The sequence below is a fragment of the Lates calcarifer genome, linkage group LG2 (genome assembly GCF_001640805.2).
Source record: "Lates calcarifer isolate ASB-BC8 linkage group LG2, TLL_Latcal_v3, whole genome shotgun sequence".
Lineage (NCBI taxonomy): Eukaryota > Metazoa > Chordata > Actinopteri > Centropomidae > Lates > Lates calcarifer.
The window spans coordinates 27,360,455-27,384,079 of NC_066834.1; the positions used below are offsets into that span (position 1 = coordinate 27,360,455).

Sequence of the window (23,625 nt, forward strand, 5' to 3'; positions counted from 1 at the left end):
ATATTTCACTGAATTCTGATGTAATGTCACAGATTCTGAGCCATGGTATTTACTGTCTTATATTATGCTGCTCAGTTTGTCTGTTTCTTTTTTTATTCTGTCTGTGTCTCTGTGTGTGTGTCATTGGATGTCATGCAGGGGCAAAAAACAGGGGACATAGGCAGAGAGAGACAGAGAGAGAGCGAGAGAGGTAGCTGGGTGGCACCATGTGACCTCGCCAGCTGTTGCTGTATGCCGGTGGGAGAAAAAGAGAGAGAGAGAGAGAGAGAGAGAGAGAGAGAGAGGGAGGTGAGGGGCAGAAACAGGGGAAAATACAGGGAGGGAGGGGTCGGGAGCTCGTCGGCACACAATGTGACTGGTGACAATCCCTTGTTCTGCAGAGTGAGTGAGGGAGAGAGAGAGGCAGCAGGGGATGAACACACACGCATGCAGACACATGCACGGGCAGAGATGTGAAGAGGGAGCTCACACGCGCACGCACACACACCTCTCCTCCTGATTCAGCGGAACAGATTTATTCGTCACCTCGCCGTGCAGCCTCACGCAGCGAGCCTGCTGCAAAACACTGAGACAATCCCAAACCCAGCGCGGCGGCACCTGCCCCCCGCCCCCTCTACCCCCACCTCCAACCCCTCACCCCCACCCACCCCCGTGTCCGTCATCCCGCCCGTCTGTCTGCGTAGATTAACGGACTCCGTTACAACTCTGACTGCGTGCTCACCGGCGTCCACTGCAGCTTGGTGCCGGGTTCCGGGGGTTGGAGGGAAGCGTGAACACACACACACACACAGACACGCGACAAGCTGAAACCCACCAGGAGAGCACGAGACGAGACGAGCGGCGAATGTGAATGATGGGGAAACTAAAAAGCGAAGACTGCATTGAGGACGGGCCAGAGGAGAAGCTGCGGGACAAATAGACAACCACTGTACAGCTCTGCATCTCTACCTTAGGACGCCTCCTCCCTCCCTCCCTCCCGCAAGGAGATGTTCACCATTATGGGATAGATGCAAAGGTCTGCCCCGTTGCCATGGATACCAGCACGCGAAAATTCACTGTGCGGAGATGGTTTTCCATCTACCTGAAGAACAAGGCGGCGAGAAACAAGAACACCAGTGGATTCTGTCAGCTAGAGGTTAGTGTTGAGCAGTGCAAACTTCTATCAACTAGAGCGGGAAAGGAGGGGGGGGGGGGGGGCGTGTGTGCGTGTGTTTGTGTGACTATAAAGGCCCGGACCCCGAGAAGTAAACAAATACAGCAGCAGTTTCATATCATATCAGGCTGTGTATGTGCGTATGTGTTAAGAGTCTGTATATGCACATGGGAAAGGGTGTGGAGAGAATGTGTTATTTGGATTGTTGTGTTGTGGATCTGGAGTCATTGCAGCATCCTTACAGCTGTTGGCCTCCCTGTCTGTCAAGAATCCAGAAAACACAGGGCCAGAGAGACACTGTGTTTTGACAGAGAGGGTGGGGGGTGTTATGGAAATACAGCCTGACAGACTGAAACACTAACAGGCAAACAAGGCGGGGTGATAGATAAATGGATACAGACAGATTGATTCAGTGGATGGCCACAGCAGCCGAGGTCTATTTATAGCCCAACCAAACCAGTGGGGGGAGAGAGAGAGGCAGTATGCTGTTTGCAGCACATCTACCTGTATGTCTGGGTTATAAATAGAAAAGAAATTCTCCCCTCCTCTCTTCTGTTCTTCTTCTGTTGTTGCGACGAATGTTTAATCAGTTTGACAGGCTATCTACCTGTGTGTGTGATTTGTGTTTGCCTGTCTGGTTCCCAAATGTCTTGTCTGCTTGTGTTTGTTTACCTGTTTGGCTGACTATCCGTATCTGTAGTGGGATGCTTTGATGCTCCATGTGGGGAAGTTCTCTTTTCTTAGTACCCTCCTCCCTTCACAAGAAGGTCTGAGTTAACGGACAGAGACAGATCAGCTGATGTTGGGGCCTTGAACCTGTTTCCCTTTGGTTGATGGTCGTCACTCCTGCTGCCCTGTTCACAGAATGAAGCATCAATAAATCCTAATACAGATTGGTGTTGACAAACTACAGTATATTACTGTAACTTTACCTTAAGAGTTACAGTGTAGAAAATGTTTAATTTTAGTCGCTAAACTAAATTTACACCATAAACATTGTGTTACAATGTGCCAACCCTAACTCACATGCTCAGTGCGTAGGATATATCCATGTCATTAACACTTTTCAGCAGTTTCCTCTAGTAAACTTTGGACATGATGTGTTACCTCATTTTCATAATGTGACCACTATGAATTCAAACAGTTTCACATGCCAGCCTCAAATTAGACATGTAGCATTTTGCATATTTGAAACTGTGTTGTGAAAACCGGGGGAAAAGAATTCAGCAAATTCTTTGACAGCACTGATTTTGCAATGTTGGGTGTGGATCTGCGCTGTTGCTATGCTGTCAGGTCAGCAGTTGACATGCTTTCAGGTTTGTTTCCTCCCTTGTTTCACTGAAGAAGAATATGTGGCTCTGCTTGATTTCACTTACACTTCCTTTTAAGATCTATCTCTATTTCATTAATTATCTCTATATTGAGTAGCAAAAGGAATTAACATGACTTGACATGAATCTATGATATGAATCTGTTTATATTTACAGAAATGTCTAGAACCAAGCATCATTTTCTGACTAATTTCTACAAAATTCCTGAAGCAAGGAAAACTTCTCAGAAACAAGTGGAGATATCTCTCTCACAGACAGATTTTGTATCTTGTAATAACAATAGATCTTGAAGGCTAAATATGAGCCCCGTGACTCGCTTTGCTGCATGCTTTTGGTTAGGGTAAACTGTAACAGGAAAACAAATGTGCTGTGTCATTAATACAGTCTCAACACTCATTACATCAAAGAACGTGTGACAGTTTGATTATTTTTAGCCTGATGTGGACTCTGAGTTTTAGAAATGATACTCGCAAAGGAGGGATGAGTCTAATTCCATTATCAAAATATTGTATGCTGTTGATGGGGTTGAGGTCTCTGACAGTGGCATATATCTGCTATAGAGAGTCAGACTGTGTCTTTGGAACATGAAAAACTTGAAACCACATACACAAGTCTAAAACGCTGAGGTGTTAACAATACACAACACAGAAACACAAAAACAAACAGAACAGGAAACTCTGCTTCACTGTTACACAGCAGTAATGTCCCTGATCCGTTTATTTCCGTGTGCAGGTACAGTCAAATGAAGAGGTTAAACCACAGAACATGTGCACAGATGACAACTGTATTAAACCCCAGTTTGCTGCTGTTTAAATAAAAAATTTCAGCCATGTCAAGCTGCACATGTGAATGTCTCAACCAACTGCCTCTTCCCAGAGAAAAACATCAGGGAGGGCAGAACCACAAAAATGTACTACTAATGACACTCGTGAGAGATTGCATTAAACTAATGGAAGCTGTCAAAAGAAAATATAATTTAAGCTGTTACCTTCCATTGTTTACTAACTCCTGTCAGCATTTCATACTTGATTGAAAGTGGGTGTAAAGCTCTTAACACCTAAAGGACACTGACAGCTTTACAGAATTACAGTATATTGTCACACTGACCAATCTAAGCCATGCCTCAGGTTGGCAGTTGATCATTTGCTTCACTGAGCAGACTGAATAGGCTGAAAAGGGGGGCTTACGCTATGCATCACTGCCGGTGACCTCAGCCCATATCTATCCAGCAAAATGGCTCATAAATATCCAGCTCTGTGTGTGTGTGTGAGAGTGGGTTACTTCTTGTCTTTGTTTAATTTGCGTGACTGTTTGATTGGCGAGAGGGACCAGAGTGTTTTTAAATGCACTAATGTCTTTTACTCACCACCTTGTTGGTGTCTTAACGCTCAATCTTCTGCCTTCTTTCCTTTAGGATGACAGCATATTGAAGGAGATTGACATCAGCCACCATGTTAAGGAGGGCTGTGAGAAAGCAGACCCTTCTCAGTTCCAGTTGCTTAAAGTGCTGGGACAGGGCTCCTATGGAAAGGTAAAGGATACCCACTTTAACTGACACTTGAATGCCTCAAATCATATCTTATAACCACTTGGATTGTCTGTGAGATATGACTACAGCTGTTTCACTAGGACATCTGGATTTCACACATGCGCTCTATAGCCAAAAGTATGCTCACACTTATGTCATTGTTGAACTTGTCATTCAAAAACCATGGGCATTTATATTCTGCTGTAACAGTCTGTACTCCTCTGCAAAGTCTCTCCAGGGTAGTTTGGAACCTGGCTACAGGGATTTGACACTACAGTAAAGGTGTAGGATGGGGTTGAGGTCAAGTCTGTTTTTCTGACAGCCAAGCTCCTCCACACCAAAGTGGGAAAACCATTTCTTGAAGGGCCTTGCTTTGTGCCTGGTGGTATTGTCAGCTTGAACAGGGAAGAGCCTTCCCCAAACTAAAGCCACAAAAGTGGAAGTGCACTGCTGTCTAAAATATTACTGACTGTGAACAGCTTTACTGCTCATCATTTGCTAATGATAAGCCATCCATTCTCAATTATTTCTAGATTAGCAGTGCGACAAGTGCTTCATGCCACAGATCACTAAGTTTATTTGAATTAGTAAAGGCCCACTGAATTATTGTAGTTTAGAGGTCTGCATGAGGCAAACGTGACACCACAGCAGGGTTCATTTTCCAAGGCCACAGATGGGCATGTGGGGTCAAGTTGTAAAGTCACAGCGTGACCTGGATAGCATGTCTGCATAGCTTGCTATACATGCATATGATTAGTGCTTGGCAACCGAGTGTAAATCAAAGCTGTTGTCTCTCTTGTTACAGTGAAACAGCACTTATGTGAATCTTTTATGAAACTCAACAGTAACTGGCACTTACGTCAGCCTGGTAGCCTACAAATTGCAGATGATTGTGGGTTTAGCATTTGAGGCAAAAAGCAGAGAGAGCAAGTGGGCATGGTCTTAAAAACAGGCGTGTGTGTAGCTCTGTAGTGTATTAAAATATAAAAGTGAAATGGTTTTTCCATTAGCAATGTTACACTAGGGTTTTAAATAGTTAAAAACTGCTCTAAAGTAGTCTGTCTCAGATGATGTGATGATGGCAGTGGTGGCTGATGGTGGTGATTTCTCAGGTGTTTCTGGTGAGAAAGATCAGAGGAGTGGACAGAGGACAGCTGTATGCCATGAAGGTCCTGAAGAAAGCCACGCTGAAAGGTAAAACTGAAATGCTGCCATGTGAAATGCAGAAAGCTAAACTACTAATACTTTGACATGTTAGAAATATAGAAAATATGTTTTTTTTTTTTTAAACTTAAAGCATTCTTTGTAGAAGAGGTTTTTCTTGTAACATTTATGTTTCTCACATATATGCCAGGTTTAAATAGTACTTTTATTTTATGTCTCTAACTTCCAAAAAATAAAAAAAAATTACTGAATCTTGACAGACACATTACACTGCAATAGCAGCCTTGCTCTTTATTGGGCTCTGAGTGGTAATTCCTTAAGGTTAATGCTGTTTTTTGCACAGGAATGATAAGATATATTATTGCCAGATTTCTCAAAGTGCCCTACATTCAGGAGGATTTTGGGTAAAAGAGGTTGGTTTGTACTTTTGATTCAGATAAACTGGTTTGCATTGAATGGGATTATTGTAAACGAGGATGAACTGTAAAAGCAGGTTGAGATGTCATGTGCTGATTTAGTGTCGTTGTACAAGCCTAAATCCTCTTAACCTGCACCCCTGGAATTTAAATAGTTATGGTCTCATCTTGTCAAGGAGACAGATGCTGCAATAACACTGGTATTGTAGTTTTTACTGCACAATAGACCAGCAACACTGTGAGATTACATTTATATTGAAAACTACTGCCTTGCAGTTTCATCTTACATAAAACATGCTCATGGTATTAAAGGCCTGTCACAATCTATCTGCATTTAGATAGAAAGAACTGCATGCAACAGTATTAAACAGACTGCTCCTTCCTTCTTATCTCATATTTAGTTCGGGATCGTGTGCGGTCTAAGATGGAGAGAGACATTCTGGCAGAAGTGAACCATCCATTTATAGTTAAACTGCACTATGGTAAGTCTGGCTGCCTGTTTTGTATTGCTAGGTGCTTTTGAATATCTGTCTCTCTGAAATAGTGTAACAAACTGGATCCTCTTTGATGAGAAGATCAGGAACAAAGGATTAGATAACTTTGCAATGCCCAACTTGTCTATGTAGGAGCTGGAATTATTTTTAAAGGAAGTCTTGAGAAAAATGGAAAATATCGATGCTTATTATCATTTCATTTCACAAACACACACACCATTTAACTTAGTAAACTTAGCAAACATTACCCTTTTCCAGTAATTTCCTGGCTTCACAGTTACATCAGGTATGTGTGCAAACAAACACCACTAGAGCATTTGGAGCTGTCGCATTGGCTCATTAGTCACTGCTCTGACTTATTACACAGAGAACAGATCAGGAAAAGTAAAAACATGTTTTGAATGGACAAATCAGAATGAGGAAAAAGAGAATAGCACGGGTGTTGATGCTTGAAATTCTGTTATAATGCAGATTTTGTCCAACACCTGTGCCCTACTGAGGTTGGATATGCACAGTATACGCTTACTACTTTGAATACATGGGATACAATACAGCCTTGATAAATGTGATGCAATAAATGTCATGGCTGATGCTCAGGACACAGGAGGAGAGGACCCGAATGCAGACACTTAGACAGGACTCACAGTATGATGATTTATTAGATGACAAGAGAAGAATACGAGGCTTACTGGCAGGTGAAGGTGGCGACGTTTGAAGGGCAAAACAAATCCTCTGGGGAACAGGCAGAAGTCCAAAACCACAAAAAAAGATGCACAACACAGGGAAGGTAGGCAAATGCAAGGATGCTGGAAACATAGCAATCAGTAAACATAACATAACATTCAGACAAACTCAGCAGGGGAAAGACAGGACTGTATATACACAAAGGAATAATGAACTAATGAGACACAGGAGATACTGAACAGGTGGGAAAAAAACACAAAGACAGCAAGCAAAACCACAAGAAACACACAAGGAAAGTGATTTCAAAATAAAACAGTGAATGAGTCTTGTCTTGTGTGTGTGTGTGTGTGTGTGTGTAGCCTTCCAGACAGAAGGGAAGCTCTATCTGATCCTAGACTTCCTCCGAGGAGGGGACCTTTTCACTCGTCTGTCAAAGGAGGTAGGTTTACTGCTGATAGGCTCCCTGGCTCTTTCCCCATCTCCACTAACACAAGCCTTTATTTTTCAAGGTCTATTATAGGCTATATAACACTGATCACGAAAATCATCAGTAGTAAATATACCCGCATCACTCTCCTTGACAGTGCTGTGTTGATGCGGCCCTTAGCTCAATTACTCTCATCCTGGAAATCACAAACTCTTATTCTAGAGCAAAGAAAGAACAAACACATTAACTAACTAATTAATGGCAGAAAGAAAGAAGTAGTTTTCTCTGCTGTTATTGAAGGCATGAAAAAAGTGCATCTTGGTATCACCAAGAGACGCATAATCACACTTAGCGTAAGACCATCCATGTGGAGTGTTATCGTTGCAGTTATTTCTAAAGAGGATTATGTTTAAAGCAGTTTGTCAAATGTAATACTTTTTGACATGGTAGCTGAGATTTGGATGCAACACAAGCCACTCTGCTGATCTTTAAACATTTCTGAATATTTTGCTTAAATCTTTTTCTGATGTGCGATCTGTTTTACCAGTTTGTATCCACATCTTTATTTGTTCTAGGTAATGTTCACAGAGGAGGATGTGAAGTTTTACCTTGCAGAGTTGGCCCTGGCCTTGGACCATCTACACAGTCTGGGCATCATCTACAGGGACCTCAAACCTGAAAAGTACTATCTCATAAAAGCTCTCTTTTGTGTCTCCATTTATTTTACAAAATCATTTTTGAAGCAGATTTTAATGCTTATTTTTCCCAACAGCATTCTTCTGGATGAAGAAGGACATATTAAAATAACTGGTCAGTGCAACCAACTGCAAACAATCTAGATTTGATCTGTTTTTCTATCTGTATGCATCTTTTTTCTTACCTTGTTCACTCTTTCTTTCCCTGTTCAGACTTTGGTTTGAGTAAGGAAGCCATCGACCATGATAAAAGAGCATATTCCTTCTGTGGAACAATAGAGTACATGGCTCCAGAGGTTGTAAATAGGAGAGGGCACACACAAAGTGCTGACTGGTGGTCATTTGGGGTCCTTATGGTAAGAAACAACCTTATACTTTGACAGTATTTTCACTTTTACATGCACTTGTAATCTTGCTTTCTGACTTGCATGTTTTGCTTGATCATGCTGTTAAAAACAGAAGGCATGAATTTACTACACAGCATCTTATGAGCTAAGGACTCAGCTCTTAGATAATGTGCCAGTGTACTGGTTTCTTAATTTGGCTCTTTTCTGGCAATAAAGCTGCTTAATTACCATATCTGGCAGATTAGGTCCCATCACTTTCAGTAATCGTGCATCTGCTTGATTCTGTTTTGTTAGCCTGGTGGCTTATTTTACTAATACTGAAAAGGAGGTTAACACTCACTGACAGCTGGCAGCTACATAAGGGCACCAGGGAAAGGTGTCACCCCTATCTGCCCTTGGCAAGTATTAAGAATATACAAAATATTAAAACAAAACAGGAGAAAAACACAGTCACATATGTCAAAATACAGCCCCTGAACTGCAGAGGTTTTTTGAAACTGAAGACATTAGGGGGAGGAGCACATGGTATGAATTAAAACAGTGTTTATGGAAAAATCCATCATTATGATTACATTTGATTTAAAACATTGTACCACATTCTTTGAGACAGGCAATACTATTAAAATGGTGCTGCAAAGTATTGGCATGTCAGCAGCAGTGGCAGATTTGTTAGCACTCACAAAAGTCATCAGGCTGTTTTATGTGCTCCATTAATCTTCAACAGGATAAGTTATTTCTTTTTGCGTATCTCAGTTTTATTTCTATTTTCTGTTTTTTGATATTGTATATTTTTTTATATGAGTATCCAATCTATAAGTAATAACATTGTTTCCTATGACAAAATGTGTCATTGAACATTACATGTATTATTTTGCATTTTGCTTGTTGGACTGTGGTTCTCTGTTGTTGTTACTGGAATATTTGTAAATGCATTATAACCTACAATTGGATCTACTATATATTTCTGTTTGATCATCATTACTGTGAAAATATAACTTTACTGTTCATAACTAGGAGTATTGGTCTGGTTCTAGAAACATGTAGGTGAAAACCAAATCACTGAAGTTGATTAAGGTCATGGATTAGTAAATGTCTGCTTATGTGTGTTATAACACAGTGTTAAGTACTGTATTTTTTAATACATTCATACCATGTCATTATAATGACTTGGTATGACTGAGCTCATACAGTAAGGCCCTTATTTTAACAAAATATCAACAGTTTCCAATGTCATCGTCCTGGTCAGCTGTCTTGCTCTGACAATTACCATCATCTGTTTTCCAGTTTGAGATGTTGACAGGATCATTACCGTTCCAAGGAAAAGATCGCAAGGAAACAATGGCACTTATTCTAAAGTAAGACCAGTTGAAACTGTTACCATTTATTCATGTTATTCTTGAATTCTTTGATTAAATCTCTAAAGTTTTGTGTGTGTGTGTGTGTGTGTGTGTATAAAATTGTCATGTGTTACTGATGTTTCATTAGTGTGTTGTTCTTAGTTTTCTGTTTGATGTATGTGGTTTTTCATACTTAAGTCCTTCCTCACATTTTTCTCAGCTCAACTTCTTCTTTTGCTTCATATCCTTCCTTCATATCTATGATCTACATTCTATCACACAATAATCTAAAGTGTTCATTCAAGATAAGCTGCTCATATGAAGCTCAATTATCAATCTTGAATAAACACGATAATAAAGTTGTTACTATGGAAACAATTAAACTGATCCAGTACTAACAACAGTGTTGATATATCACAGCGTTGCCATAAACCTGTTTCCTGTGTTGTCTGTGCAGGGCCAAGCTGGGAATGCCACAGTTCCTCAGTCCTGAAGTACAGAGTTTATTAAGAGCACTCTTCAAGAGAAACCCTGCTAATCGACTAGGTACTGTATACATAAAGCTTGGAAATGGACTAGCAAATACTGCATGTTTTCAGAGTAATGGTACTGCATCTTTGGATGACCAGTTATTGTGGTCCAGTTATCACCTGGAGGGACACAAAATGTAAGGGACAGAAAGGCTGCGTCCTAAAATGCAATGAGAACATTCTCTGTGTGACTGACAGGTGCAGGACCAGAAGGTGTGGAAGAAATAAAAAGACATCGCTTCTTTGCATCAATAGACTGGAATGTAAGTACAATTTATGAAGAATATTCTGCATTCGACATCATTTTTTAGCTGTCCTGTTTTTTTGCAATGGTTAACTGGCAAATAGTTAACTGGCATTATACATATGCTGCATAGAGTATTTTGCCACAAGTTAAAGTAAGTTGGCTTGTTTACACCAGTGAGGTCTATGAGAACAGGTCTGGACTTGTATTGTATATGCACATATGTTAGCCTTAGTTGAAGAAGGAAATACCCTGTCCCTCTACCAACAACTGCTCCCTGGTAACGCAACAACAACATCTAAATCACATTGTGGTCACTATGGTTGTTGTGTCATGTCATCGAAACCCTGCAGCTGTTCATCCACTTCCTCTAGAGATGCCCACAATCATGAATCATTAAACAACCTCAGTGTTAGATTTTGCTCAGTGGCAAAATTCCTAACTTCCCTTCCTGCATGTCTTGCTCAGCTTTACTGTGACTAATCCTCTTATCTATAATAGCCCTCCTCACAGAAAGTTTGCTCATGTGCAAATGTTCTGGCTACAAACATTACCTGTGCTATCATAATCTAACCTTGACATTCACTCCTTGGACGTGCGCTGCTTAAAAGGGATCATTCTTTTCAACTGTAAGCACTCTCACCCAGAGTTTCTGTTTAAGTAGCCTGTCAAACACCACTGAATCATGCTCTGAAAGTCCATTTGTCTTGAAAGCTGTTCTCACAGCCCCTGGGTTACATGTGAGTAACATTCAAGTTGCAGAAGCCTCCTACTGCTTAGGCCTAATACAAGCTGTTAAAAGTCAACTCATTAATCTTACATTGGTGAAAAGCAAAGCACTTATGTAACTACTGTATATCCTATACGGGTATATAGGCATGTCACATGGAACCTCTCCTGCGCTACACAGTTTGTGGGAAAAGGCGTCTTTTTTATTAACAAAGACAAAAAAAAAAACAGGAGAAGATGATAATTTACAGTGCTGAGGCACATTTATATTTTACAGGTTTATTTCAGTTTATTCTAATCAAGATCACATTTTACAATATGTCAATATTCTTCAAATGAGCACAGTAAGAATGCATGGCAAGTAAATTCAAGTGGTCAGGAGTAGCCCCTGTCTTACATTTATTAACCTCATTTGTGGCTTTATCAAACTTACATGTGCACACAAACAAGACTGCTGATTGTGACTTTGCCCGTGTTAGAGAAAGGTTTTGTTTTAAATGGTAAATGGACTGCATTTACCATTTACCATATGTGTTTTCTAGTCCATTGACCAGTGGACCCACTCTTTTTTATCAGAGATGTTCAGAAAGCTTGTGATTCTTGTTTATCCGCTGTTGTGAGTAGTGGAGCTCTCATTTCGAACAAAATCCACTATTATCTGCTTTTATGCTCACTAATCTCTGCTCTCGCCACTGGCTCTCACCGTACTCCTCACTACATCACTACCTACTCACTTCCCGCCAAACACAACATTTTCCTATTTACAGATGGTGCTGCTGGCTTGATGTGACAAGCTATCAGTAAGAGGCTTACGTTCTCCTCCACACTATGCTAATTAAATCACTGTGTGGCATCAGGCAGAAAGATTCCTCTGTGTATCATCATCATCATCATTATGTTTGACTTCTTCCTCTGTGATACCCCAGTCTTTCATTGGTGTTTTGATCTTTGAGGAATTTCTCCCATAAAGCTGACAATTCTGCTAATCTCACCCTCTCAGCAGCTGTGCATCACAGAGAATGTCAACTGCGAATCAAAAAGCAAATAAGAGTGTGTCTTAATGGTAACAGTCTCACCATAAATTAGGCATTAACAATCTAATGCTGGTGGCCTCTGTTACAGTTATTTAATTAACAACTGGCATTGCAAAGGTGACACCTGTAGGCCATACTTGGTAATACACTTTTGCATTATTATCTAGAAATGTCCATCATCCAAATAGACAAAACATTATTTTTCAGCCTAGTTATCATTTTCTTTATTTTCTTTATTTTCTTTTACTCTACTCTCTTCTAATTTGCTCTGTTCTTTGACTTCCTCATTAAACTTCAACCTTAGGATGTGTGTCTGTTGTGGAATAAAAGCCATGTTTCCACTGACCTTAACGAAGCTATTCAATGGAAAGAAAGCAAAATTTTGTTGACATAACTTCATTTTGCTAAATAGTACCAAAAGCATGACTTCTATGTTATGTTGTCTTGTAAAGTTTGCACCAACTGTTGTTGTTTTCTGTAGAAGTTGTACAGGAAGGAAGTGAGGCCTCCTTTCAAACCAACAGTCGGAAGACCTGAAGACACTTTTCACTTTGACCCTGAGTTCACCTCCCGAACACCAACCGGTAAATAAATCATACACAGACACACATATGGGCATATTATACATAATATTAATAACTAAGCATGCATGCATAGACAAAAGATGGATTCTTTCACAGATGAAGTGTATCAAGGGGACTGAATGATAAACAAAGTGCAATTTTCCATTTTTCATACATTAGAAATCGTTTGGAAAGCTATCATATTAATGTGTATATCTTTGTGACTTTGCATATCCAGATTCTCCAGGTATTCCTCCGAGTGCAAACACACACCAGTTGTTTCGTGGTTTCAGCTTCGTTGCAACTAATCAAAACCAGGAGCCCAGTGTCGCTACAGTGGCGCCTTCTCGTCAGGAGGTAAACAACATCAACCCCATAGCACAGGTATGTATACATCTTTAAGAAAACACCTCATCCTGACTTGACAGAGAATAAATGATTACTCTTGATAACTAAACTAAATTAACTATGTAAATGAATCTGTTTTATGATTTAATGGACACACAAATGGAATAAATAATTAGGTGATTGGCTATTGAATGATGCTGACCTTTCTAAATATCACCTTCATGAATCACTGTCAGCTACTATGTTACCCCTGACTGAACAAAGAATTTATTCATGCACCTGATAAATGACTCTGATATATACAAGAAATATAATGATAAAAATGATATGGGTGCATGTGTATCTGAGTATTTGTGTTTCCTGCAGCATCTCCGCGGTGATGTGGCCTTCACTGACGTTTATGAGCTGAAGGAAGAAGTCGGGCAGACTGCGACTTCTGTCCGCAGGAGATGTCTACACAGAGTTACTGCTGTAGAGTATTCAGTGAAGGTAGGGAACACTAAACCTTATACAGAGTGTACAGATGTTCTCTAAGGTTTGAGATTGAGAAGTTGCAGTTGTGTGTTTTTTCACAATATTATATGTCCTTTGTCCTCTGTGTTTTTGTCAGATTATTGACAGAGCGAGGAAAGATCCATCAGAAGAGATCGAGGTTCTGTTAAGATACGGGCAGCATCCAAATATAATTACCCTGAAGGACGTAAGTGCAACACACCCACCTGTCACCTAACACAACTTTGTGTTAAATGGTAAATGAACTGCACTTATATAGCACTTTTCTAGTCTTATCGACCACTCAAAGTGCTTTTACACTACATTCCACGTTCACTCACTCACACATACTGAAGGCACCACCATCAGGGGCAATTTGTAGTTCAGTATCTTGCCCAAGGACACTTTGACACCCAGGGGATAAAAACGCCAACCTTCCGATTAGTGGACGACCCACGCTACCTCCTGAGCCACAGCCACCCACAGCCGTTAGAATGAAAACACAATGAGAAACTATAGATCTCGGTTTCCTACGTCAAGACGTAGCAGACCAAAGCGCAATTTATTGCCTGCTAGAATCAGAATTTTCCTTCAGCAGCTTAACAGTTTTTAAGAAGCTATTTTTTTGTGTGTGCATTTTTGTACCTTTAGGTGTTTGACGATGGCCAGTGTGTGTTCCTGGTCCAGGATTTACTGAGAGGAGAAGAGCTTCTGGACAGAGCTCTGACGGTGCCAAATTTTACAGAGAGAGATGCATCAGACATCATCTGCACACTGGCCAAGACTGTGGAATATTTACACTCACTGGGGGTAAGACACAGAGACGGCTGGGAAAAAAGATAGTTGTTTAGAAAGAGATAGAACACTGAAAAAAAGCCAACTGGTTGCAGCAAATGTTATGCTATTCTGTGAAAGTAATCATATGCTAACCCTGCTAATCTTTTTGTCTACGTCTATGTACAACTTTCCCTTTTTTCAGGTTGTGCATCGAGACCTGAAGCCCAGTAATGTTCGCTATGCTGATGACAGCGGACGCACCGAAAGCATCAGGATTTGCGATTTTGGATTTGCCAAACAGCTCAGAGCTGAAAATGGCTTGTTGATGACACCCTGTTACACAGCTACGTTCATGGCTCCTGAGGTATAGCATTAATTCTTATCATAGGAAGTCTCTAGTATCTTTCACAAATTATGAAACAGCTATCAGAAAGTACATTTAAAAATAATGAGTCACAGAAACTAATCTCACCATGGGCTCTTTTGAAATGACCGCTGTCTGTGTGTGTGTGTGTGTGTGTGTGTGTGTATGTGTGTGTGTGTGTGTGTGTGTGTGCATGCAGGTTTTGAGGAAGCAGGGTTATGATGCAGCCTGTGACATCTGGAGCCTGGGGATCCTGCTTTACACCATGATAGCTGGGTCAGTTTAAACATTAAAGCATTTAAAACTACCAGTATTGACAGACAGCAGTACAATATGTCGTAAGTTTGTGCAAATGCTCCCCCTGCAGTTGTAAACGGGATGTGTTCTGAATAAACTCCCTGAGGAGGCTATTTGTTTTTATCATCTCTACAGTGGTCTCTGGCTTTTATAATCTCACAGGTTTTAATTTATCCAGCCTTTTTCACAGCAGTTGTAGATTTTAGAAGGCCCTCTTTGGTCTGATTTATTCTCTGTTGTTGTAATTCACCCAACCTTTGGTTTGCACTCTAAATTTTTACTCTTATTTGCCAGTTTCAGCCCATTTGCCAGCAGCTCTGAGGACACAGCAGAGGAAATTCTGGCTCAAATCGGCAGTGGGAAATTCATCATCACAGGAGGGAACTGGGACCTGGTTTCAGATGCTGCCAAGGTGATATTTTATTATTTTCTTTTGGAGGTGGATACACATGAAATGGTTCTGTTGCTAATATCAAAGTACCTTTACAGTCTAAATTTGCTAATATCACCTGTGTGTGCTTGGGTATGTTTGACAGGACATTGTTATAAAGATGCTCCATGTGGACCCTCACCAGCGCCTGACTGCCCCTCAGGTACTATAAGTCCATAATATGACTTAGTATATCTAATGCAACAGGTCCCCCATGGTACTGGGTACATGTTTTTTTGTAAATGCTTTTTACATAGTATTGACCATTTATACTCATTTAACAGGAAACATCATTACAGATAACATATGTTTATTCATTAGCACAGAGACAGTAAAGAGTAGACAAAATAACTTGACATCTACTATACATCACACCATTTCCCTCATCCCATATGTAGACATGTGCTCTCAGCCCCACAGTATATATACTATATGTTATCTATGTTGTTTTGTTTGTTCTGTATATCACTGTTAGGATTAGTGTTACATTTAGAAATCATCATCATTGTGATGCTTTTCAGGTCCTTCGTCACCCCTGGATTGTAGAGAGAGACCAGCTCTCTGACAGAGCTCTCACCAGACAAGATGCACTCACTGTCAAGGTCAGACCCCTTGTACATATATGTGTGTTTAAATGGTATGTGCATGTGTGTGTACTTATGGGTGCACATTATAATAAAGACAATCATAGAAACAGAAAAAATATGAGTGTAAATCAGAATTTTTGGGGCTGAAAGTATTGGAACAACAGCAGTCCTACCTTTAAAACTGCATAGTTGCTAAACTGATAGTTGCTTTGTCAAACCTTTGACAAATAATAGTTGAGCAGAGAAATGACTGCTGCCTGACACGTGTATTTTCATGTAGTTATAAAACTTGGGTATTTTTAAAAACTATATTGATATATTTCAACTTTGAAAGCAGAGAATGAACTTTAAGGTTGCTTTTAAATATACCTTATCTTTTATATCTAATCCCCATATTGTTTTAAAGGTACTGATTTTTGTAATAACTATGAGAAGTCTGCAACCCATAAATTTATCTAGTTCAAGGCAGAGTTTATATTAGCATCAGTTAAATACATTGTGATATAATATACTGTAATGTGTTTCTCTGAGTGTCCATCAGGTGGAGCTGTCTGCTTCATATTGAGTAGGTGGGCACTTTAGACCAGTATTAAAATGGTGTAATAATAGTCTGTTTTTTTTCTCCACCAGGGGGCACTGTCTGCCACCTACTCTGCTCTGAGACGCTGCGCTCCCACTCCCGTCCTGGAGCCTGTTCAGTCCTCCAGCCTGGCTCAGCGGAGAGGGATGAAGAAACTTGGGAGTCCAAAAGTTATATCAGACCCTAAAGAGAAAGAGTAGTCTCAACAATGTGACTGAAACTCAAAAGAAATGAACTATAGGCCAATATAAGATGTACTCTTATTTGAAAAGCACAAACCTTGTTACACAGTGCTTGTAGGCCTATGAATGTAGCAGATCAAATAAACCAGGAGATCTGCTGATATTCAACATGTGAGAGTAAAGTTACTCCAAAAAAGGACAGAGGCAGTTTTTCAAGCTTTTGCTTTTAAATAAATCTCACTCCTATGGGACTAAGCTCAATTAACTGAAATAATGAAGCAGTCCAATACCCCTGAGACCAAGATTTGGTTTAGTTCACTTTAGTTCACCCAATTCAAAATGTAAAATTGCAATCTTTAAGTTTTAAACAAATATGACATCTAACATCTGTCATGTGCACTGAGAACTTAACTCTAAATCTCATCAAAATTTTAAGTCTCCCTCAGTTGTCCTGTAGCCATTACAAGCTTAGTTTGATTGAACAAAAATATATATCTCTTTTATTCCCCCACTAATTTTGACCTTACCCTCCAGACAACACTTTCATAGTCTGATCATGGCAATAAAATTGCCAGCAATGGGGCTGATTTGGTTTTCACAACCTTTTTTTTTGTTATAATGCAATTACAGCTGTAGCACAACAGATACAGATACACTGTTACCTGCCTTGATCCATATTGTAGCTCCTGCAGTTCCAAAAAAAAGCAGCATTCAGTGCCACACACAACATGCCAAGTAGTCGATTTACTTTAGCTTCCATATTTAGCATATACACACATGTCACCAGGAGTTCATGGAGAGGCAAACATCTATACCGTCTTCCATTGTCATGACTCTGAAATATATTTGAATGAGGCAGTGACACTCAGATTACAATGTTTTTCGTCCAATCAATCTTCTGAATTCTACTTATGCATGTTGAAAATGTAAATATCCTACCAAAGGGAATTATTTCTTAAGTTAACAATGCCATTGAAGTCTTACTGTTCATAATATGCTTAATAAGTTTACTGTATGTATTGTTGTTTTCCATAAATGCAGCCTTTGCCTCTTATAAAAATGTATTGTCAAATGTGTCACCTCTGCACCTCCCAGATCAGATGGTGGGACGTAGTTTGTCGTGCTTTTTCATAACACATCATATTCAAAATGTTATTTGGCTCAAGAGTCAGTCATAAAACTGGAGAGCATCATACGGCTCTCCTGTAAATGTCACTCTCATAGCAAAACTCTTCAGCATGTAATACACTGTATTATTGAATCAGCATTCAGTGAGCTAGCTCATCATTCTGTGCGTGTTTGCTAAAGTGTGCCCTGTAGCTGCCAATAGGCCTCTGTTTGCTGTTCGTGTCTGAAAGCCAAAACATTGGAGAACCACTGTGTCAGAGGTTTGTATATACTGTCTATTGCTGCTGCCCTGATTGTGTCTAATAAGCTGTACAATCACAAATACGAGGTAAGACTGAACAGGGTGTTTTGCAGATATGAGTAGCACACGTTGTGTTGTACAGTTACGGTGTTGTGTACAGTTTACCAGTAGGAATGTAGATGATGATGCTCCACATTTAATACACATACTTACTGGTCAGGTTGAACAAAATATATTGTGTATGACGTGTAACCAACAAGCACTGTAACAATACAGTAATTGTATCTAGCTGATACACAAACTGTCTGTGTTGTGTCACACCACACAACTGTAAGCAGTGGAGCTAGGACTGATGCAACTATGAGTATGCAGATAAGGTTGTAAATTTTGTGTTATACAACCATGAGTTCAAGGTAGAACTGTAAATACTGTATTGTTTACTTAGACTGTACATACTGTTGTGCAAAACCACCAGTGAAGAGGCTAGATTGTGTATATATAGTGCTGTGTAAGTATTGGCAAGCAGTAACACTGTACATATTGTGTTTGCAGATATATTGGGATTGTACATATTATACTGTGTTGTGCATCCATTGCTCAGAGTGTACATACTGTCTATACCTGGCCAATCACTGAAATTATTGGCTAGAATGCCAAAGTTTTACAAATAAAGGAAAAGGACATAAATGGCAGTGAAAGGAGTAAAAGTGTTTTTAATCATATATATTATTATTTACACATCTGTACATTAACGTGTGTGTGTGTGTGTGTATTTTAGGCTTCCACCTTAAACTCTTACCTAAGGATTTACAAAGTACAGAAAATAAACTAATATTTGTGGATTTCAATTAGCACAGTGCAATTCAACATTAGAGCCCCTAACAAGACACAGTTTCTGTCCCAAAGCAATCGCACAATCTTTGCTTAAAACAAAGCAAAAACTGAACTAGTGAGATTTAGGTTTAGATAAGCAAATGGTGAAGCAGACTGAAGATGGGACATTTGCATTATATTTTTGGGTGTCACATAATGTCTTGACTTCAGTCTGACATTCTCCAAAAAATCCAAGTAAGTAATAAGTACTAATATGCATTATTATAACTAGTAATAAGATAGTTCAAGAACCTCTTTAAGATTTTTCTCTCCTCTCTTTAAACGTTTTCAGTTCTATAAAATATGAGACCCATTTCTGTCCTACTTTAAATAAGCATATGAAGGGGTGTTGTGAAGCAAGGGAGCAAGTTGAGTGACAAACAAGAAGACAAAGAAATATAATGCTAACTTTTGTTGTTACTATAAAATAGTGTATCACATTTTGTGCTTTAAAATTCTGACATAAAAAACTACATGAAACACCAGTACTTGGTATTAAAGTAGTGGAAGTTTCAAAGATTCCATATCCAGCATGTCACAAAATATAAACATTTATAAACAGTAAAGTCACTGTTCTCAGACCAGTCAGTGAATTATCATGTCAGACTTTCAGTATTTACATGGTAACACTCAAAAGAAACGGTTTCCTAACATGAGCAGATATAGTTTGTGAACTGCTGAGGGAGAAAAATATTCCACCTGCAACAGTAAAAGTTGTCAGTTTTTTCCTCTTCTGATTTACTCTCACTCAACTGAGTTGCTTTTGGATATTAAACAACTAATAAATCAGTTAAATCCACATGTATCAATTATATTCAATATGAGAAATATAAAATTTAATGACATCAAAGCACAATTTACATTATTTGCCTTTTCTTTGATCAGTGTTAAATGTAATGTAGTTAGTTACTAACCTTTCTCTCTGTCCATGACTGTGTGGCAGCAAGCACTTGCTAGAGCCACTAGATGGCAACCAATCACAGCCTATGTTCTCACTCTCTCTTTTCCATGTCTTAGCAGAAGTTGTCCCTTTAGAGCCATAATATCTAGAAAAAAAGAAGGAAAAAAAACTCTTTAATTTATATCAACCACCAGGCTCACACTCTGTTCCATAAAAGCTTTTAGCAGGTGCTGAGCTGATGTGTCAGGTGGGTGTGGCAGGCTCATCAGCCCTGACATTTAAGTGCAGTAGTGCTCAGAGCAAAAGGGATTGTAGGATATGAGTAGATACAGATGACAAGCCCCCCTGCGAAGATGATTGCAGTGGAGTGACAAGAGGAGACCAAACAACAGATAGAGGAAGGAGAAGGTGTCGGGAGGGGAGAGATGAAAGGCAAAAGAAAGAAAAAGAGCTTTGAGAAACAATAACTCAACCCGACAATTACAGCTTTGTCAGAATTTATATTATCTTTCATAAAGGGAGATCAGGGAGAGAGTCAATGTGTATTTTTTGAATAGGCTTTTCTCGTCTTATTATAACTTCTTCCTTCAAGTTAAAACCTCCACACTTGTGTAGCTTCAGCACATCATTTAATCTCATTCTGATGGACAACAGTCTAGTTTTGGGTTTTGATTGTTAGCATTTCTTAAAAGTAAACATGGACACATGAAATGAATTCAAATCATGAGTAGGAAATCTGGTTTGTGCTCGGCCATCCTTAAACCACGCAGCCATGGCTCAGGTCCCTGTGACAACAAACCGCCAAAGTGACCTTGAGCAAGATACAGAATGATTACCTAGTCTGGAGGTGTTATTTTGAAGCAGGATCTGACTTCCGACCTTCCTGCAAAGAGACAGTGAAAATACATTAACAGCCTTTGGAAAATGCTTTTATGCAGATAAAGTTTAAGTGCTGCTTAAAATCCATCCCACAATATACAAAACACTGAACTGGAGGTTACCACAAAAATGACACGCATCATGCTATATGTGTTACAGGATTAAAGATTTAACAGAGAACACTGAATTTGAGATCAACAGAGGACTGCAAAACATTTACATTAGCATATGATGATGGATGAAAATGCTGCAAAAATGTTATTGAATCTATTTATGACCACAGGTGAAAACAATATTATTAGGCAGCAGTCCATGGGTTTGATTTTAAAACCATCTTTTTGTGGCTTAATGTGATTTTCAGAGATGTTTGCAAATGTGCTGTAGGAGCAAAGTGATAAATTACATGTAGTTTTGTACAGAAAGCAGTGCCATCTAGTGGAGGGATATTTCACAGTGAAGGGAATTATAAAAACCTTCTCATCTCATTTTCAGTATGGATGACACACATCACTGATGTATGTCTGGTCATATTGTTGTGAAGATGAGGAAAGATGAGGATGGACACAAACAACCAAAAGAGGAGCGCATGATACTACAGTGGATATTGAATGTTAAATTCAAATTATAACAGTGTTGTGTGATGATATATCTGTCTTATGTTCAGCATTCCTCTTAAGTCACAAAACAGAGGTCTGAAGACAAGTGACATACACACTTTGACAAGGACGGAGATCCCACCACCTATGGCACTGGGTGCGCACGCACACACACACACACACACACACACACACACACACACACACACACACACACACACACAGACCCTCAGACACCCTGTGGCACTGCGGCCAGACCTGCCACTCGGACGTTCACCGAATCAGACGGACAAATCTCTAACAGACGGCTCCTGACAAAGAGATTATCACCGTGACAGGAGAAGTGTGTGCAGCTGTGGGTGGAGGAGTTTACAGCAGGGTGATGGGGGTGGGGGGAGCCAACTCTTTGTACATTCACACATTTGGCTCTTCTCTCTCACCATACAGGGTTCGGAGTCAAAGTCAAAATTACCTCCTTCTATACAGCCTGCACCTGTATATGTGTTGCACATCCATCAGTGTCTATGTGGGTAGATGTGTGAGCGACAAGGACAGGAATATATACACACATAAACACTGACTCTGAGTTCTTTTACTGTCTGTGAGGGTGTGTGTCTGCTGTAACATTGGAGCAATATGCAGGTTAATGCTGCATCTCCTGTTGCTGCTGCAGTTCATCATATCAGTTGTGGTTACAGTGGCCAAGAGAAGGCAACGCACTGCAACTTTAATAAAACTCAAACGAATGAAAATCATGTCACTAATTTGCATTTGGAAGAAGTGCTTCAAGTATGAAACACAGTCACCAGTTTGACAACACAAACATGTCATAAAGAAAGGCAGTTCAAATACAGAAAACACAAGCTATAACACTGTGAGTTATATACACCACAGAAATTATTTGGAACAATGAAAAGCTGATGAGCATGTTAGATATTGGTTAAAGGTGTTTTTTGTAATCCCCTGGAAACTTCTGCTGTTGTGTACAACAGGCAAATACAGCATTTTTGTATTTGCTTGCTACTCTATTTGGTAAAATACGGGTTGCTAAAGTGGTGAAAACATTTCATTTACTTGCATGTGTTTTGTGTCCCTTTGCCTATCAAGTTGGTTCCTCTTAATTTGGTATTTTAAAATGTCAAGAGAATAACAAAAGGCAAATAAAATCAAGAGATAAAAACAATGCAAGACTGTATATGTACATAATGTCTATCTATAATCTGTTTCACTGTACCAGTTTATAACCACTATGTAACTCTGACTACACATTTGTAAATATACAAAGTTGGATGAGCTCTGAATTTCCTTTATTAAATTAATAATTTGTAATCATCAAATATTTTACCTAGGATGCAACCAAGATTCATTCTAATTGCACAAAGGTACCAAGCAGTCACTGTGGATGAAATGGCTGATGGGACACAGTTTGATATTTCCTGACACAGTTTTGAACAAACCACAAATTGCTGCAATAATGGTGATATAATCATGTAATCCAAACACAAATACACTCACAAGTCAAAGGTTCCAGTGGAGGATAAGTGAAGCTCTGCAGAAAGTCAATTAATCTTTTCAGTGGTCCCCCTTCCCTCCGCCCTGCTTAAAAGCTTCATTTACCTCCTATGGAGAAGAGATAGAAACACCATTAGTGAGATGATGGCAGGACTGGAAAGGGGAAAGGAGAATCACACAGTTGGATGAGCTGAAACAGTATAGGCCGCCATCTCCTCAAAAAGTGTGTGTGTGTGTGTGTGTGTGCGCGGAAAAAAAAGGCGAGAGCATCTTCTGCATGGATGAGCTCAATTAGGTTCTATCTTGATTATCAAAGGTAGTGGCGTACAACTTTTAAGGCGGAAGTGTGCCTCGAATCCTGGGGATGGCAAAGGGTGGGCTGACCTGTGGAGCGAGCAGGAGTTGGACAGACAAACAGTGGAGATGTGGCTGAGAGGTTTTTCTGCTGTGGTGAGGTGCTAAGCAAGGCGTACATTAGGGGGATAAGACCCCAACCATTATTTCCATATCTAAGCTGATGTCTGTGTGGGTCTATGTGTATGTGTGTGTCGCATGGGACCCCAGCTGGATAAATGATATTCATGTGTGTTTACATGCACACATTTGGGTGTGTGAAATGCCAGTGAGCATATAGGTTCTGCTTCACTGAGCTCGGCTGGCTACTGGAGCACAATTGGGGGTCTCCCTGTGTGAAAGAGGTCAAAACACTCACACACACACACACACACACACATATATATACAAAAGCACAAACACAAATAA

At 39.8% G+C, this 23,625-nt stretch overlaps 1 protein-coding gene and 1 long non-coding RNA gene across 2 annotated transcripts; one reads left to right on the top strand and one right to left on the bottom strand.

Moving 5' to 3' along the window:
- The first annotated feature begins 366 nt into the window (after positions 1-366).
- On the top strand, positions 367-18,794 carry rps6ka2 (ribosomal protein S6 kinase, polypeptide 2). The gene is made up of 22 exons (XM_018668044.2): positions 367-1,135; positions 3,899-4,015; positions 5,125-5,206; positions 5,994-6,074; positions 7,130-7,209; positions 7,773-7,879; positions 7,970-8,007; positions 8,106-8,248; positions 9,524-9,594; positions 10,034-10,122; positions 10,305-10,369; positions 12,595-12,697; positions 12,915-13,060; positions 13,391-13,513; positions 13,635-13,724; positions 14,168-14,326; positions 14,496-14,657; positions 14,857-14,933; positions 15,249-15,366; positions 15,491-15,547; positions 15,906-15,986; positions 16,602-18,794. The coding sequence occupies exons 1-22, from the start codon at positions 1,031-1,033 to the stop codon at positions 16,749-16,751; spliced, it is 2,244 nt and encodes a 747-aa protein (XP_018523560.1). The 5' UTR covers positions 367-1,030; the 3' UTR covers positions 16,752-18,794.
- On the bottom strand, positions 16,631-22,962 carry LOC108877834 (uncharacterized). Its single transcript, XR_001960155.2, has 4 exons — positions 22,867-22,962; positions 20,713-20,759; positions 19,890-20,021; positions 16,631-16,734 (listed from the first exon to the last, which is right to left on the bottom strand). It is a non-coding gene; the product is annotated as an uncharacterized LOC108877834 (long non-coding RNA).
- Positions 22,963-23,625: the final 663 nt, after the last annotated feature.

Bases quoted from the DNA above. Each gene is read 5' to 3' on its own strand.
- rps6ka2 (XM_018668044.2), top strand. From the start codon at position 1,031: ATGGATACCAGCACGCGAAAATTCACTGTGCGGAGATGGTTTTCCATC. The intron at 8,249-9,523 runs GTAAGAAACAAC...TCTGTTTTCCAG, and splicing joins GGTCATTTGGGGTCCTTATG to TTTGAGATGTTGACAGGATC. The intron at 15,987-16,601 runs GTCAGACCCCTT...TTTCTCCACCAG, and splicing joins AAGATGCACTCACTGTCAAG to GGGGCACTGTCTGCCACCTA.